The following is a 17,288-nucleotide window of genomic DNA, read 5'->3' as shown; positions in this document are numbered from 1 at the left end:
AGGTGGGGCATTAGGGCAGTCCTTGACTATTTATAGATGGCCCTCTACAAGTAGGCAGGCCATTATGGTGTGTCTACTTGGATGGCTTCCCTAGCCACAGTATCCTCTGCCTCCCTGATTGACTGTGTGCTGCCTGCAGATTGCAGGGGAACTCTCTAACGTGCATTGCTAACAGGGTGTGGCCTATTTTTTTCCTTCTCTTTATGGCTGTTTTTGTTTTAATATGTCATTCTTATCTGTGAGCAAATCTTACACAATGCATGCACACACATACATAAACTCAGCAGTATTGTAATTGTCGTCTGCTGTGCCATTTTGCCTGGTTATAGCAGAGGATTCCTCTAGTCCAGACTTGTCTCTCTCTGCCTTGGTTGTTTCCTCTGATGCATAAAACACATCCTGACCATCCCTTTTTCCATTGATACCACTATTGACCTTCAGCCTTACTCCTATTAATTGAAGTCTGGGGTTGTGCAACATGTGCAAATATTCCTATCCCTTACACGCAACTAGAGACAGGTGATATGTACAGGTTAGATAATAGAACAAGCTGATGTGATGCCATGTAAGTGTTTCCAAATGCATACGGAAATGAACTCTGTTATTTACATGGTTTTCGTTATGATTGCTGCTGCACACCTTATACAGATGTGCACTGCAAGTCAACATTGTGTACAAGATTGACATGACTCACTTCACTTTCTGAGTTTCACTAAAATCGGCAGGCACAGTAATGTAATGTAAATATTCTGAATGACAGAAGCAGAGCCTAGATTTGGATCATGATGTATAAAGAAGATACTCTTATGATATTTTTACAGGAATATAATATACACTTTCTATTATACTCTACAGTGAATCCATAGCGGTAAATATTTTTTGCACGCTCTGTGTCATCATCTTCATACATAGCCAGTGGTTTCACGTTGACCTATGGCGACTATCATATGGGGGGTGGGGTGGCTATCTCCAGCTGATGACTGGCTACTCCATGATGATATGACAGAAAGGCTCACTTGACTGTCTAGCATGGGAGGAGTCAAGGCGATAGATTAAATCTACTTATGTTGTCAACTTTGCTAAATGGGGACATGTGACCCTGTTAGCCCTGCACAACCCAAGAGCCTCAAATATGTCACAGCGTGGACGACTCAGCGCTTAACGCCCAGGAGGAGCTTATCTGCACACTGTTAATTCTCTCCTGTCCTGAACAGATCCCAGCAGTTGGGAGTCCTGCCTCCCAGTTCTCAGATTTTTGTGAAAATTGACAATAGACCTGTCATTTCAGTTGTTCTTGGTAGTAATAGCAGCAAAACTAAAATGTGCTGGTGATAGTAAAGCAAGTCTGCAGGAATGGCTGCAGAGATGTTGTGCTGTTTTTATGGACCAACTTTCATTTAACTGTGTTTCACGGGCCGATTTAGCTCATGCAGTCATGGATACATGATTGCATGGATGGATGCATGATTGCATGGATGTTACTGTAATTAGTGTCACATATAGGGTATTCAGTGATGGTTATCAGCACGCCTTTGAATATTCATGAGCCCCATCAAGGCTTTTGAGGGCACGGTATGCCGTGTCAGTGGCACAGGGTCCGTGTTGATGATATTATTTCATGCAAATCATGGATTCTTATGCATACCATGTGGATAATTTTACAGATACAAAGTACCAGGATTATCCTAGGTTATATTTATACGAGTCTAGGTGCAAGGGAGAGAGAGAGAGAGAGAGCACTGATGGTGGAGCGAGCTATAGAGTGACTGAAGAGAGAGAGCAACCATTAGTGGGAACATTTTATTTCCTGATTGTTTCACGGCGGTTACGTTCTAAAACACAAATATACACACAACTAACTCCACATAACCCTGCTGGAAGGTGCCGAGTTGCCGGATTTTGAATGAATGCAGACTTTCTGGCTCAGCGCCGCTCTCGTTAAACTACAGAACAACACCGATCATAGCAGCTCTCATGATATGATGGCATGACATGATATCAATATTTCATTTATTAAGTACTGTATATAGCAACACCCGTATTTCACACTACTATGTTTTTTAATGGTTGCTAAATGTCTGTTAGTAGGACTCAATGATGAGTCATTTCAGCATCTACATCTCAATGAATGTATGTTCAGTAGTCATAAATTGAAAGGAGGATGCAATGTCAGAAAGCAAATTAAATTAGGCCAACTGTGGAACAAAAACCATCGAACTGCATCATAAAGAATGACGGCTTGCTTATGACTAATCTTAAAGACAAACAGTCTAGTCCATCTGATAAATAACTTAATTTAGCCTACTTGTAACTGGTTTTGCTCGCAATGAATAAAGAGAGTGCTGTGTCGACTGAGAGAAAACCTGCCCTAGTTTAAGATCAGCCATTCATTGCTTGACTGATATCTTGTGCAGCTGCACATATCTGGTAGATTTAATTATTAACTTAATAAAAATGAGTATTGCTGTTTTATTTTTTTCCCCCACTAGTTATTCAGCCCTATGGTGTTTTGCAGGATTGTTGTACTTATGAGCTATGTTGCATTTGTAGCTCAAGGCTCAGTCTGTACAAGCCCAACCGCTGATCACATTTCAGCCTAGTGAGAACATCTCCATAGCGCTGGGCCTAATGGAAGTCACTTCTTCTCTTCTTCTCTCCGTGCACTTGACTCCATAATCTAAATCTTTAATACGCATTCCCTGCCCTCTCCTCTCTTCTCCAGCCTTCTCCTCTTTGGCCCTTAAGTCTGACATTTCATTGTAGGGCAACATTGTGTTCAGCTGCCATGATGCAGCCTCCCCTCTTACTGTGTCGCCTGAGAAGGCCTGCCTGCAGATACAATAGGTTGGATTGTCTCAAATTGTCAAGACAGCGCGGGTCAGAGCACCGCTGACGTTGGCTTGCAATGAAAGCCGGAGCATATCCCATAATGTTGAGCACAGTTGGCTGTAGGGATGTCACGATACCAGACATCTAGGAGTCGATACCAATACCAGTGAATTTCCACTTTTCTCGATACCCAATTGATACCAAAAAAAAAAGGAAACTTATGAGACTTTATTCCTCAGGTATAACTCAATGACTGTAAGGCTGTACACGCACACACACACGCTCTCTATATATATCCTCAGATTGCAAACATGGTAACAGACCATTAGACCATTAAATATTTATTTAAAATGCTAATGTTATATTTTGACGTCAATAAAAAAGCACCACTTTTCAGTGATTTAGCAATAAACAACAAAAGATAGAAATTCAGTTCAGTTTTTTCCCCCACGAGTGAATCCTCTTCTCAAACAAATTCATAAAGGATCTCTGAAATAGGTAAACAAACCCAACATCTCGAAGGCGCTGTTGTGTGTGTGACCCATAGAACCCATTTTCATTCACATATCTTGAGGTCAGAGGTCAATGGACCCCTTTGAAAATGGTATGACATGGTTGGTACCAATGGATTCCTTAGGTTTTTATAGTTTCATATGATACCAGTATCTTCACTCTAGTTTTAAAACCGAGCCCCCCACAACCTCCAAAAGATCGATTGTGTTAATGCGTTAAAGAAATTAGTGGCGTTAAAACGAATTTGCATTAATGCGTTATTACCGCGTTAACTTTGACATCCCTAGTTTTTTTAATATGACTTTATATAATAGACTTAGAGACGTTTATTATCACAGAACTGATTTAGTTTGTTTATTGGCTATCATTGAGAGAAGCCAACTGCTGAAATGGTTTGTTTGGCCTTTTAGCTTTTGAAGAGAACAAAATTGTGTCCTGATCAAGATGATGGTTGGCAGGCGTGCTTCATCATTCTGTCGCTTTTGAAGTGCTCGCCGTTTCCTGTTAGAGAAAATGTATTGCATTTGAGAGTAATTCCGCTGTTTTGTTGTTATGGCTGAGTTTGTGTCAACCATCCCATATCCTATTTTGCACAGCTATTGTTGACAAGTTATATCACAGTGTATATTATAGTTTAGACAGGAATCACCCCAAAAGATGTGCTCTGGGCTTTTTCCACCAGCCATTTCATGATTGGTGCTTACAGCTGCTGTAAAACACCAGTCTTTGCTCGCTGAAGATTATAATAGACTGTGTGCTTTTCCTCTTGGGATGACTATGCTTTGAATGCCCTCTAGATTTGGGCCAAGCTATGATGAGTCAGCTCTCCCAGTGATCTCTTGTCACTGCCTCATCTGTCATGGGCTTCATTACCAGGAAAATCCTAAAGCCTAAAGGGCAGACAGGTGTGTGTATTTATGTGTGCATGAGTAAGTGTGTCAGTTTGCATCTGTGGGACTGATGTTGGGGGGTAAATCAGGTAAATCCAACTGTAAACTCTGCGTCCCCCGGCTAGCAGCTGTCACACAATCCAAACTGAATACTTCCCGTTCTCAACTCTCATTTATCTTTATAACACATTTGTGAATTTTTCTTACAAATGTGTTTGGCCATTCTCTCAATCTCTTTCCCATTTTTTGTACCTGTATCTTAATCTCATTGACTCTCTTTATCTACAACACTGATGTGGTGTCTCATGGTTAGTGAGCTTTCAGGGAGACGGCCTGCATGTAGATAGATACTAGGCGTTTTGCACCTCGGCGTGGTTCAATGGTCCCGGGATGGCTTCCAGGTAACAGAATCTACTCGACAAGGACTAACCTGGTAGTAGGAATGTGACGGTGAGGAAATTTCCCCAGCGGTTAATAAACTTGTGACAACACCGATGTTACCGATTTACACCGGACATTTTACAAGAAAAGATGACGTTAAATATCTGTAGCGCGCTTACTTTGATCTTTAACATCTGCTCCAACGCGCACACCGGCTGTGACCACTCCGTCCTCCTGACGACGATTGCCTCATTAATGTTGTGGTTCCCTTATAGCATTGGGTTTAAATCCAAAATATTGCCAAATAGGAGCTTTTGCTTTTCGTTTCGACACCAAATCCTCCGCCATCGTCTTGTCTGTCAACTCTTTCTCATCCCATGTGTGTGAAATATGACTCATGCTGCTCTCTGCTGAGACTCCGTACAGAGCAGACACATTCACTTGCAGTTTATAGTGTCTGTCGTCCAACTATCTATTGATAACACCGCGCCGATGCACCAAAATGAACTAAATGGGTTTTATTTCTGTAAAAAAAAAGCAAAACGACAGTGGGAGCGGTGGGTACGTAATGTAATCGGTGTGTGCCCGACCACCGTGTAACACCGGTAACACCGACTATCACGACAAGCCTACCTGGTAGCGATGACTATGAACCTAGAGCCTGGTGGTTTTGATCGTGGGAGAAGTGTTAGGCTACAACTTTTCTGACTGTGGATCAGAATATTATCAGGCAAAAATGTCCATGAGAGTTATAAAATGCCTCTGAAATTTCAATGTGAGAGGGCTGATTAAAAGTGCCAGATAAATGAGTCTGGTTTTTGTGTCTACGTAGCATTACTTGTCTTTTTCCAGTGAGCTGTTGCATGTTATTAAAGTGTTTGTGAAATACGATGCTGGTTCCTCACAGGCCTCAGCAGTTCACTTTGTTGTGACAAAGCTGTTCAGCCTGTAGCAGGCAGACCATTAAGAAACAGCAGCTTTAGGCGACTGTGACTTGTTTTGTGAGAGTTTTAGTACCAAATGTGGCACCAAATTATTAAGAAATTGGAATTTGCCCTGGTGATTTTCAGATGTAAGTATGATTGTTTCGCACAGTTAGAAATACTGTCTGAGTATGTGCTTTATTGTTCAATCAGAAGGACATACTGTGGTGTTTTCCCACTGTCAAAACACTGATATACGTAAAGATGGTACCTACTGACGTCGTGATCCATCCACATTCTTCAGAAGTCATACACGTTACCACAAAAATGGGTGTGGTGGTTTCTAGTAGCAAAGGCTATTTACAGTTGTTAACAATGTGCTGCTCACCGTCACTGGTGTTTCTTTTAGACGCCTTTCCTTTCGTAATCCTACTTTGGAGGAAAAACTGTAAGCCACGCCTGTTTCTGACAAACCTGTTGAGGGAAGCCGACTGACGTGTAGTTTGTCATTGCTGCTAAGTGAAGCGTCTCCTCCCACACTTTGTTATCAACAAACCAGGGTGATGACAAAGTTCAGCACATGATGCACCTTTCGCTGCACTTGCAATGTCTCCTCACTACGTATTACACTAGTATTGTACTATGAGACAATATTTAGAAAATGTGAAGTTTTAAATCCTGTACATGGTAATGCCAGTAAAAACATTTTGTATTGTTTGTGGACATTCGACGCAGAGATGACACCGAAGAAACGGGAGCTTGGGAAACAAAAAAAAAGAGAAACACTGACCACATTTTTATGTCACAACGGTCTGATGACCTCAGCAGCTTATTCATGTTGCCACATCAATACCCCAGTAAAACACTGCAGTGTTGTATACACAACTTAGTTGTTAAAATGAAACATATTACATATCAGTGCATTTGCAGTTGCATCAACCTCTGCACCCTTATCTCTCAGCGACTGCATGGTTGAGTGGTTTCTGGTGCTTTTTTCCACATTTGCTGTCCACACCAGAAACAAAAGTGCTCGTCAGGCAAGAAGAATAAAAGTGCCCGTTAAAGAGAATATTCTGTAAGACATAGCAACAATTATGTTGTGATCATTAAATAGATTTTACAAAAGTCCACTAACTTTATTTGTGTGTATGTGTCTCCACAGAGGGAATCCCTCAGGTGTACTACTTTGGTCCTTGTGGGAAATACAACGCCATGGTACTGGAGCTGCTTGGGCCCAGTCTAGAGGACCTCTTTGACCTCTGTGACCGCACCTTCTCCCTCAAGACCGTCCTCATGATAGCCATACAGCTGGTAAGGCCTGAAGGAGGAGCGCTGCTGGATAATTATATTTAGATGAGCTAGCGTTTGTGATTTCAAGCCATACAGAAAATATAGTGCAACTTTGACTAAATTACACACATGTAGCGGAGGGAATGATAAGGTGCTTTATGCAAAGCATTGTAGCATTGTTCACACTACCATAGTAGTGTACGTATCCGTATACAGATTTTCAAAACAAAACAAAATTTTGTATTTCATCAAAATATGTTCAACTTTACCTGAAAGTAATATGTAATAAATGTATGATGTTTACTAAAAGCGTCTTTCTTAAGTGTATCCTCAGGTTAAAAGAATTTTTTTTTATCCACCTTGTACTCACTACTCAGAATACTTTCTCCTCATGTTTGAAAACAGACCGGATAATTGAGTATTTTAAAACTTCCATTGACTAATCTTGACCCGTTTATCTCTCGTCTAGATAACACGGATGGAGTACGTCCACACCAAGAGTCTGATATACAGAGACGTGAAGCCAGAAAACTTCCTGGTTGGGCGGCCAGGAAGCAAGAGGCAGCACACCATCCACATCATTGACTTTGGTCTGGCCAAAGAGTACATAGACCCCGAGACCAAAAAACACATCCCCTACCGGGAGCACAAGAGTCTGACTGGGACGGCACGCTACATGAGCATCAACACACACTTGGGAAAGGGTAAGAGAGTCTCTGGAGCAGGGCTGTGGTTTGATAAGCCCTTTAGATTTGCATAGACGAGCTTTGCTCGCATTTACATTCAGTTTAATGGAGATGTCCTAACTGTATTGTGCACAGTTGGTATAAACAAATACCTTAAACAGTTATTTGTTTAACCATTGGAGAAGGCACTGTAAGGTGTTTCTTCATTTCATCTGCCTTTTAATAAGATTTTTCTGATTTACTTCTTGGGTATTTTGAAGCATCTCCTCTTTATTCACTGTGTTGTTTTTGCTCTACGGCAGCAGTGGCCAACCATGTGCCATGGAGACAGTCTGCATGTTTTAACCAATCACCTCAGGAGGTGATTTCACTGATTAGTTCTTCCCCTCTACACATCAGAGTGCTAATCAGTGAGAGAAACCCTGCAGACTGTTGACTCTCCATGGCACAGGCTTGCCCCCCTCCCCAGCTTAATCATAGCCTTTTAAACTGTACATGGTTAATTTGAACTCCTGTATAATTATGCTGTATTTCCTACTGCTGAGTTGCCTGTTAACCTTGCCAGCTGGCCATAAAGGTAACCTAATTTTTGTCTTGTTTGGTCTCTTTCAGAGCAAAGCAGAAGGGATGATTTGGAAGCGCTGGGTCACATGTTCATGTACTTCCTCCGAGGTAGCCTCCCCTGGCAGGGCCTAAAGGTACCGTATTGTTTGTCATCATCCAAAACTTGGCACATACTGATTAACATCAGACTCCTGTAATCCTCTTAATGCTTAGCATAGGGATTCACCTTTTCCTGCTGCACTCGCCAGTACAGTATCTCTTTCATACCTATCGTCCACATGACCTTAGGGACAGAGAGCCTGGTGTTTTCAACATCATCCTCTCACACTGGTGACATTTCAAGGTCTCCCCACTGATGTATCTGTATTGTTTGTTGGACCTGAAAGACCCTGACTCAGACAACAGAAACTATTGAGACCTTTAAACTCTTTAAAACTGGGTTTCATTACAAATCTACAGTAAAGAGAAATATAGCTGATTATCTTCTTTAACATCCTAACTAATAGTTAATATTGTCTTCCTATTTGTAAAGTTATTTGTCATCAGTTTCTGTGTCTTTATGTTTTCATGATAGGTTACACCATAAGTGCTCGCAATCAAATCTATACAGTCCGTTACTAGAAAAATAAAGACTGCCACTCTAATTGTGGGCTCTTCTTTGCAGCTGCAGACGTGTTGCTTCATAAACAGTCACATGCAACAAAAAAATCCACCTCCACACTTGCTCTGCATTTGAACAGTTTACTGAGAAAGAGCTTAAAGCACTAAGAGACTAAGGTGTGATGACAGGCACCAGGAGGGCAGGTTATAGCTGCAGAGTTTCTGGGCTTTTTTTTCAAAGGTGTACACAGAAAAGACTAGAAGACACGACACCGCATCTGAACATTTGCTATGTGGGAGGAAGCTTGTGGTAGATGAATGTGGGGGAAGTCGGGCGGCTCGGGCCAAAATAAGATCTCACCAACACACAACATGACAGTTAGCATTAAGATACAATGAAGGAGTAAAACAATCCAGGGTCATTGTTGTGTGGAGCAGCGGGTTAAGAATTATAAACACTAGACTGCTGACGAGTGGACGGCGTTTTTCTGGTCTCATGAATCCCAGTTGGTAGTCAACAATGATGGATTGGGTGTGATAGGCAGTGGGTGACGTGCAACCATTTTGGATGCATTCAACTGGTATAAAGTGGGTCTTTTAATGTCTATAGATTGACACTGTGATGTCCACCTGTACCATAATATTGTAGCAGACAAGAATGATCCATTCCCCTGTCAAATACAAGAATCGTCCTGGGATGGTTGGAGAAAAATGAACACGAGACAAGTACTGTTATTTAAACATCGTAATGCTACAGGTCCCTTTTTGAGTCACTGCCATAGCTTGTGGTAAAAGTGGTCTAAGATTGTACTGGTGACTGGGTGAAAGTCTAAAGTGACGAAGCAGATTTTCACCAACACGAGCCCTCAGTGCTGTACATATCTGTGTCAAGAATTCAGAATGACTAACCAGACGATTTGCATCTGACTGCAACTTGAGTGCCCAATATACAACACATTTGAATATGACACCTATTCATTCAAATCACCCGCAGCTGAGTATTTGCTCACATTTAAGAGTGTAACGTGTATTTTTCCTGTCTCCTTTCCAGGCCGACACTTTGAAGGAGAGGTATCAGAAAATCGGAGACACCAAACGAGCAACGCCCATTGAAGTGCTTTGTGAAAGCTTCCCTGGTCAGTATAACCAACCAGTTTCCTTTTGTTTACCGTGTTATTTCATTTCTTTGAATTTAACGAGATGTTGTCTTTTGCTACAGAAGAGATGGCCACCTACCTGCGCTATGTGAGGAGGCTGGACTTCTTTGAGAAGCCTGATTATGACTACTTGAGGAAGCTCTTCACTGATCTGTTCGACAGGAACAGCTATGTCTTTGACTATGAATATGACTGGGTCGGCAAATCACTTGTGAGTGCCCTCTTACCGAATCCACTCATCCTCCTTTCCCTCTGAAATCCTTTGATTGGGCTGTCTAGTCTCACGGCTGCAGTTGCTTTATTGCTCTCGCTGTAATAATGTTTGCAAACCTTGTTATGTAAAATTGCTCACATTATGGGTGCTAAATATATTTTTACATTTTAGCTAAATTCAACACCATAGTTTTTCTCTTTATCCTTAATAACCTTTGTTTGCATGATCCTGTTTAAATCTATCTAAAATAAAAACCTTAATAGCTAGAGCATTCATTCATTTTTTCAGAAGAAAGCTAAGGCTCTGTCTTTCATGTTGTGACGGTGTACGCTCGTGATGACCTCATTACGTTATGCGCAGTACAAAACGTGGTGAAATGCGCCGTGGCGCCCGAGAATTAGCCCGTAATGGCTGCGGGAGATGGTTGTTGGCATGATCATGTTTAGATTGATTTAAAATAAAAAGCATAGTAGGTAGATTATTCATTCTTTTTGCAGCAGAAACCCAAGGCTTCTGTCTTTCACATCATCATGCTGTACATTTGTGATGAAATCATTACGTTATGTGTGGAATGTAACGAAACTATCAAAACGCCTTTACACTCATTTTTATGAGCAGATCTCAAAAACAAAAAAATGTGCGTAGTTCAAATCATTTCTGGAGTGTTAAGAAATATTTTGTTCATGTTTCTACATTTAGAAATCTTTTGGATCAATATGTTTTGTGTGTTTAATTAGTAATATTTTATGTATTTCTTTTAATTTATGACACAATTTCCACATTTTTATCAATTATCATGGTTTATTGACTTACATTACCTTGTGGCTTAGGTTGTGCAGATTATAGGGATATGAAGCATTTGAAGATACTCCAAGAAATGACATCACAATAAGCAAAAATACTCATGTAGGCACTGGCAGACCATTTCTATTGATTCTTAATTTTGACACTGTGTGTGTGTGTTGTGTTACCTGCAGCCCACACCGATAGGCCCTATCCCCAGTGACACGCCCCTGCAGCCCAGCAGCAGAGACAAAGCACAACAGCAGACCAAAAACCAGGTGAGGTCCTCAGCAGTAATACACAACAAACACCACACCCACCGATCTGCCTACCAACCAAGTGACCGACCAGCCGACCCTGTCATTCAAGTTCCTCTGCCAGGCAACTACTACTGTTGTGTGTCCATGTGTAATCAACTGCCTGGGGAAAAATGGCTGCCATTCAATTCCCCCTTGTCCTTCCTTCCTGTTCCTGTCTACAGTCTGAGGAGTCTCTGTCAGACAATAAGATTTGTACAAAATTGATTTTTTTTACCAGTAAATGAAACCGACATGCACAATCATGAGGCAGGCTGTGAAGCGAAGCACTGTTTTCGGCTTCAATTTATTCTTCACACCTTGCCACTCTAAGCTTCAGTCATTGCATGCATGAGTTGAAAATGCAAATTGCATTGTTCATACCAGTAATGACGAGCTATATGCTTATTAAGCATTGCCTAATGTTCGAAAAAGTGTTGACCGGATTTTTTTTTTCTTTTTATTGGCATGCTATCCGAGCCTTGTTTTCGTTGTTTGTTTAGTAGAGAGGTAATAATTAAAGCGTTTAAGTAGAAATGATTTTGAAATCCTTCTGATAGACTCAAATCATGGTACCAATAATGTTTTACTTTAATGAGTCTGACTCACTGTTTCCCGTAAAGCCAGACAGGGAGAACATTAGATTTTATGATTGACTTATTACAGTGGACTCTAACCTCTTTTTACTGCCCTCCATTTAACGTGATTGGCTTGGCAACAACTTGCCACCTTATTGAAGCTCGCAAAGCTCCACCTCCAGCTCCACGCACGTTGCTCATGACTGTGAAAACCTGTAACATCCTGGTTAAAACAGTCGGCTGCATCCAAAGAAAACATGCCGTCTGACTCTGTAGTTACAGGTTATATTTGTTGGCGGGAAGAGGAAAAGTACATTTTTAATTCTGCAACTGAAAGCACAATGTTTATAACAAATCAAATAAAACAGTAAATTGAGCTTCTGGTTGAAGTTCAAGTAATGCTGTTACCCAAATATCCAATCACAGATAATTGTCCGTGTTATATTGAATATGCTAGTTGAGGTGATCAAGGCTGTTTTCTTTTACTCCTGCATGACTTTATTAGTGTGTTGATCTGTGCTTCGCATAAAGTTTTGCTTCCCTCTACTCCTCTATTAACATAGTTTGTCTTAACAAGCCTGCTTCTGCTTGGGAGATGTCTTCTATAATTTTTTTGTTTTTGTTTTCATTCACTCCCCCTCCTCCTTGTCCCTCCTCTACCCTCACCCCCTCCCACCACATGGCCTCACCCTCACCTTGACCCCTCACCCGACAACCTTCTCCCCCTCCTCCTCCTCATCCACCTCCTCCTCACTTCTCACCACTTCACGACCACCTGCCTCAACCCTTTTTGCTCTTTGCGTCAAGTCGCCTGAGCCCAAAGGAAGTGAGTCTCAGCCCACTCCAGTGACCAATAAGGAGACTCTGGGGTCGCACCTCACAGCTGAGCGGCTGGGGGGCTCTGTTCAGGTACTGCTGCTGCTGCTACTGCTGCTGCTGCTCTGGTGGCTAATGCATGAAGCCACATGTATGAGTCTGACCCCCTCTCACACTGACTCCACACTCTGTCTGGACTCTCTCTTTCTCTGTGTGTCTGCATCACTGTTTGAATCCCTGTGTCAGTGCTTCGCCTGCTCTGTTTGCTCTCAATGCTTCATTCGCCTCATCGGCTGCTCACAGGAAGGGCCATGCAAAGATGACATCCAAAAGCAACTGTCATGCAAAACATCATCAAATAAAGATGCTTAAATCATTCGAAAAACACATAAACTAATAGGCAAAGCGCAGCGCAGTCGATTTTTGTTTTTCAGTTTCCTCATTAGTAGAAATATGGTAGCTCAATACAAACTATAAATTAATTTTTTTTTTCTATTTTCCATTTTTTCATCGGGGCAAAAGGCCAATTGTATATCATTAGAAATCAAGAGGCTTACGTAGTAAATGTGGCGCAAATATGCCACCTAGTGTTGGCTAATAGAATTGCAGCTTTTAAAGGATAGGTTCACATTTTTCAAAAACGATATTCACATGCCCATAAGTATATTTGTAAATCAAAACAGGTTTTGTTTTGCTGTTGTCATCCTCCTGTCCTAATGCGCTAATGCTAGAAGAGATGGGGGCACAGGCGCAGTTTGCATCGGTGCAGGGGGCTCACTGAACCCCCTAGAAATGCATCTACAGTATATATTTTATAATAACACAGAACTAATAATTTATCAACCTTGTTGTGTCTTCTTCTTGACAGAATAAGAAACCAACAAGATAAGAAGACAGATTTGTATTTACTTATAGCCTAATAACGTCAGACACTCTCTGTCCACACACTGTTAAATATGCTCTTCTGTGACATCATGTAAATAAACCACCATCAGTCGTGCGGTCAAGACACACAGGTTTTATACTGCGATATTTACTGAAAATGACATATAATACAGCCAACAGTAGCCGAGGTAAACTTTCAGATGATCTACTTCGAAGCCAGCTGTCACCTTATTTGTGTGTTTGTAGTTAAATGAGCAGGTATTGTATAGATAACTCCTCAATTTCAACTTCACGAATCAGTCGTTCCTCGTCCGTTGTGGCACTTTGAAAGCGAGCGACATGAATGAATAGAAACACGGCGTCTGACAAAAGTTCAGCTCAAAACGGCACGCTGTGCAGGGTGTACCATGTAAGCCACACACATCCCAATACATTAGACCTCTCTGCGTTGTAGAAAATTACATTCCCTCTAGATTTTTCTTTGTGAACCCCCAACCTTAACATTCAAACTGCGCCTATGGATGGGGGGGACAAGATTTACATTCCTCAATCTGCAAAAAAATGTATTCCAAAGTTTGTCTGAAGCTAATGTGACGCTTCAGCAGTCTGAGTTTGTTAGATCAAGTTGGTCTTTTCGGTATGAAATTCCTTTTTTATGTTTCCACAGAAACGTTTTCTGTACTGAGCTGCAGTGGAGGGATTACAACACAAAGAGGGAATTTCGTACTAAAATACTGTAACTAAATTTGTAACTAACTCAAACGGCTGAAACCTCATTTCAGCTTTAGTTGAACTTTGGAGCGTATATTTCTACAGATCGAGGACTCTGGATTTTGTCCCCATCTCTAACATTAAAATATATAATGTATCAATATCCATGTGGTCACCTGACTGTCATTATAAGACAAACAGGAATAAATGTGTACCTATCCTTTTATATTTCTGTGAAGTTGCTTTAGTCGGGGGCGTTCCCGATTACATGCTGATCTGCTCTCCTTATCTGAGAGGGCAGATAAATAGAGATAATTAAGGTTACATATTTTAATGTGAATGTTCATCTCCACCCTGTAGTCAGCGGCTCAGAGTCAAAGTGTTGTAAGTGTGTGTGAGCAGTCTGGTGTCCTTTTGTACTTGTGCAGGTGATGAGCTCAACGAATGGCGAGCTGAACACTGATGATCCCACAGCCGGACACTCCAACGCTCCCATCACCGCTCCCACCGAGGTTGAAGTGGCTGACGAAACCAAGTAAGTACCAAAAGCTGTCCAGATGCTTAGAAGACAGTGCTGCTAGCAGTAGGGTTGGGGTTTAATAGGATTTTAATCAGTCTGAATCTAGTCTTAAATTGGAAGTCAAGTAATTTTTTATATAGCCCAATATCACAAATTCAAGGGGCAAATAAAAGCAAATCATTTCCACTCCTTACTCAACCATTTAGGTCTTGCTATTGTTATTTGCAAGTACAATTTGGGTGATTTCAAACAGTGAATGTGAAACCTGTGACCTTAATCAGTACATTCACATACATTCAAGAAACCAGGTTACGCAGGCAATCTGAGAACACCTTTACATGCATTGGTTACTGTAAATGTGCAGCAGATGAGTAAACCGATTTCTCCCCTACCCTGACCTTACGTTTGAAGCATTACTTACTGATTTAAACTCTAGTAGTGATAGAAGACGTTGCTACCTTGCTTCCTGATCTAAATTTTACAAACAGCGGTTCAGCATTGGAAACCAACCTATTTAGACTGCGAGAGGCGACTTTGTTCTTTGGATGGAATTATTTTATATACGTAGTCTTTGTTAGGCACATGCAAACTTGTAATAAGCAGATTAGAAACCTGGTTACCTGTGTCCATGGCCCAGAATCCGCTTTCTCCAGGAGAAATCTCACTGGGGAAATCGGGTTTCGCTAATTTGCTGCCTCCACTACGGAAACGAGGTTTCTTGATATATTAAAGAAACAGTGTGTAGCATTTCGGGGGATCTATTAGCAGAGATGTGAAAACTATGTTTTCATTAGTGTATAATCACCTGAAACTAAGAATCGTTGTGTTTTCTTTAGCTTAAAATGAGCCTTTCATATCTACATAGGGGAGCGGGTCCTCTTCACGGAGTCCGCCATGTTCCTCCGCCATGTTTCTACAGTAGCCCAGAACGGACAAACCAACACTGGCTCTAGAGATAGAATTTCAAGTTTTTACGGTTTCCTTAAGGCCACCGTAGTTCTCGTCATTCAACGGTAAAGATCAAAGTAAGCGCGCTACACATATTGGCCGTCATCTTTTCTTGTAAAATGTCCGGTGTAATCGATAACACCGGTGTTGCCATAAATTTATGAACCGGTGGGAAAATTCCGTCACATCCCTAAAATGCACTAAATGTTTTCTACGTCGCTCTTTGCTAAGAAATTGAAGTTTGATCAGAGTTCAGTGAATCCGGAAACCAGATCCAGAACTGAACCAGCTATTAAAAACCAACCCTAACTAGCAGTGTGTTGTATTCATATACCAATATCTCATTTGTATAATAGATGTCTCTAAAGGTATTTTTTCCTTAAGTGAAGCGTTCTTTTGTTTCCCTGCAGGTGCTGTTGTTTCTTCAAAAGGAGAAAGAGGAAAGCCCTCCAGAGGCACAAGTGAAAGAAGAGAACGGAGAGAACTTGAAACATTGTGGTCACTGTCAAGTTTTAAATGGAAGCAACTACACAGACCCCCCCCACGTCCCCGTCCCCCCGTCCCCGTCCCCGTCCCTTATCTCTTCCCAGCTTCCCCCTCACCTCTTTACCCCTCTCACCTTATTCCCACTGTCACTCTGTACCCCCCCCCCCCCCCCTCACGCTCTCTCTCTCGTTCTCAGCGCTCCCCGGCCACTGGCGAGTTAAAGGAAAGTTGCAGTCCTACTGACTCCACAACAGACTCTTGATTCCTTTAATCGACGAAAAATAAACGTACATGCATTACAACGGAGGGGCTTGAGAAAAAGTAAAAAAGCTGTAACAATGAAACTCGAATACCGTGGCGTGAATATGAAAAAAGATACTGTTTGAAACAGTTGTGTATTCTAGATTCCATACGAAGGCGTGTTGTTCCAACAGTCAGCTGTTGATCAGGGGGAACCATTCGAGTGGTTCAAGTGAAAGAAATCTGCTCCTTAGGAAATTGTTTTGTTTTTTTTTCTTCTTCTTTTCTTCCTTTGGTGTGTGTTTTGGGATCAAGGTAAAGAGGAAAAGGTGAACTATGCTGATGTTAAATCTGAGCTACACAGGAAGCATTTCATCTATAAAACAGAATTTGGAGGATTTTTATGTTTGTTTTTTTTCTTTCTTTTTTTGTAATTGAATCCTCAGTTTTCGAAATCAAAGCCCTGCATTGAAAACTTATTTTTATGTTGTAGTGTTCTGGAGTTCAATTCTTTTCCTCACTCTGGTTTTCTTTTTGTCTGTCAACGTGGACTTTGTAGCGCAGTCACTGGCCTCAGGTACTGTGGAAGATTGAGAGAAACAGATATTAAGCTCTCTTATTATTATTGCACTTTTGGAAAAAAACAAAACAATTACAGTGGAAAACTTTAGGTTTGAAATTAACAATTAAGAAAACAACTTAATAAAGACTGATCTAGGAAGAGTCCTTCACAACGCTTATATCTGAGTTATGGCCGAAAAATGTTGTCGATTTACATGAAGAAGAAAAAAAAGATTTGTCTTTCGATTTTTATTTCTTACATCAAAAATAATTTACCAGGAAATCATAGTTTGTGCCTTTCTAAGTAAAATGTTTAAAGCTCAAGTGAGTGTCCCGAAATGACATTTTATCTAATCTGTCCCAAATACTCACTGGATTACTCTGTCTGTGTGTGTTTGTGTTTGTGTGTGTGCGTGT

The 17,288-nt window shown here is 41.2% G+C and overlaps 1 protein-coding gene across 8 annotated transcripts in view; it reads left to right on the top strand.

The window, feature by feature from the left end:
• The window catches only part of csnk1g2b (casein kinase 1, gamma 2b), a 41,626-nt gene extending 24,431 nt beyond the window's left edge, over positions 1 to 17,195 (top strand). For 3 of the 8 annotated variants that reach the window (XM_074634813.1, XM_074634814.1, XM_074634815.1), the window contains exons 4-12: positions 6,699 to 6,847; positions 7,296 to 7,530; positions 8,125 to 8,210; positions 9,728 to 9,812; positions 9,896 to 10,044; positions 11,025 to 11,108; positions 12,512 to 12,613; positions 14,545 to 14,651; positions 15,995 to 17,195. In XM_074634813.1, coding sequence (XP_074490914.1) covers positions 6,699 to 6,847; positions 7,296 to 7,530; positions 8,125 to 8,210; positions 9,728 to 9,812; positions 9,896 to 10,044; positions 11,025 to 11,108; positions 12,512 to 12,613; positions 14,545 to 14,651; positions 15,995 to 16,049 — 1,052 coding nt within the window. In that variant the 3' untranslated portion in view covers positions 16,050 to 17,195. Of the gene's footprint in view, positions 1 to 6,698; positions 6,848 to 7,295; positions 7,531 to 8,124; positions 8,211 to 9,727; positions 9,813 to 9,895; positions 10,045 to 11,024; positions 11,109 to 12,511; positions 12,614 to 12,793; positions 12,930 to 14,544; positions 14,652 to 15,994 lie in introns of those variants that run through there. The other 5 variants (XM_074634819.1, XM_074634820.1, XM_074634816.1 and 2 more) reach the window with 4 other exon arrangements.
• Positions 17,196 to 17,288: the final 93 nt, after the last annotated feature.

The sequence above is a fragment of the Sebastes fasciatus genome, chromosome 5, assembly GCF_043250625.1.
Source record: "Sebastes fasciatus isolate fSebFas1 chromosome 5, fSebFas1.pri, whole genome shotgun sequence".
NCBI classification, from domain to species: domain Eukaryota; kingdom Metazoa; phylum Chordata; class Actinopteri; order Perciformes; family Sebastidae; genus Sebastes; species Sebastes fasciatus.
This window is presented reverse-complemented; position numbering and strand designations above follow the sequence as displayed.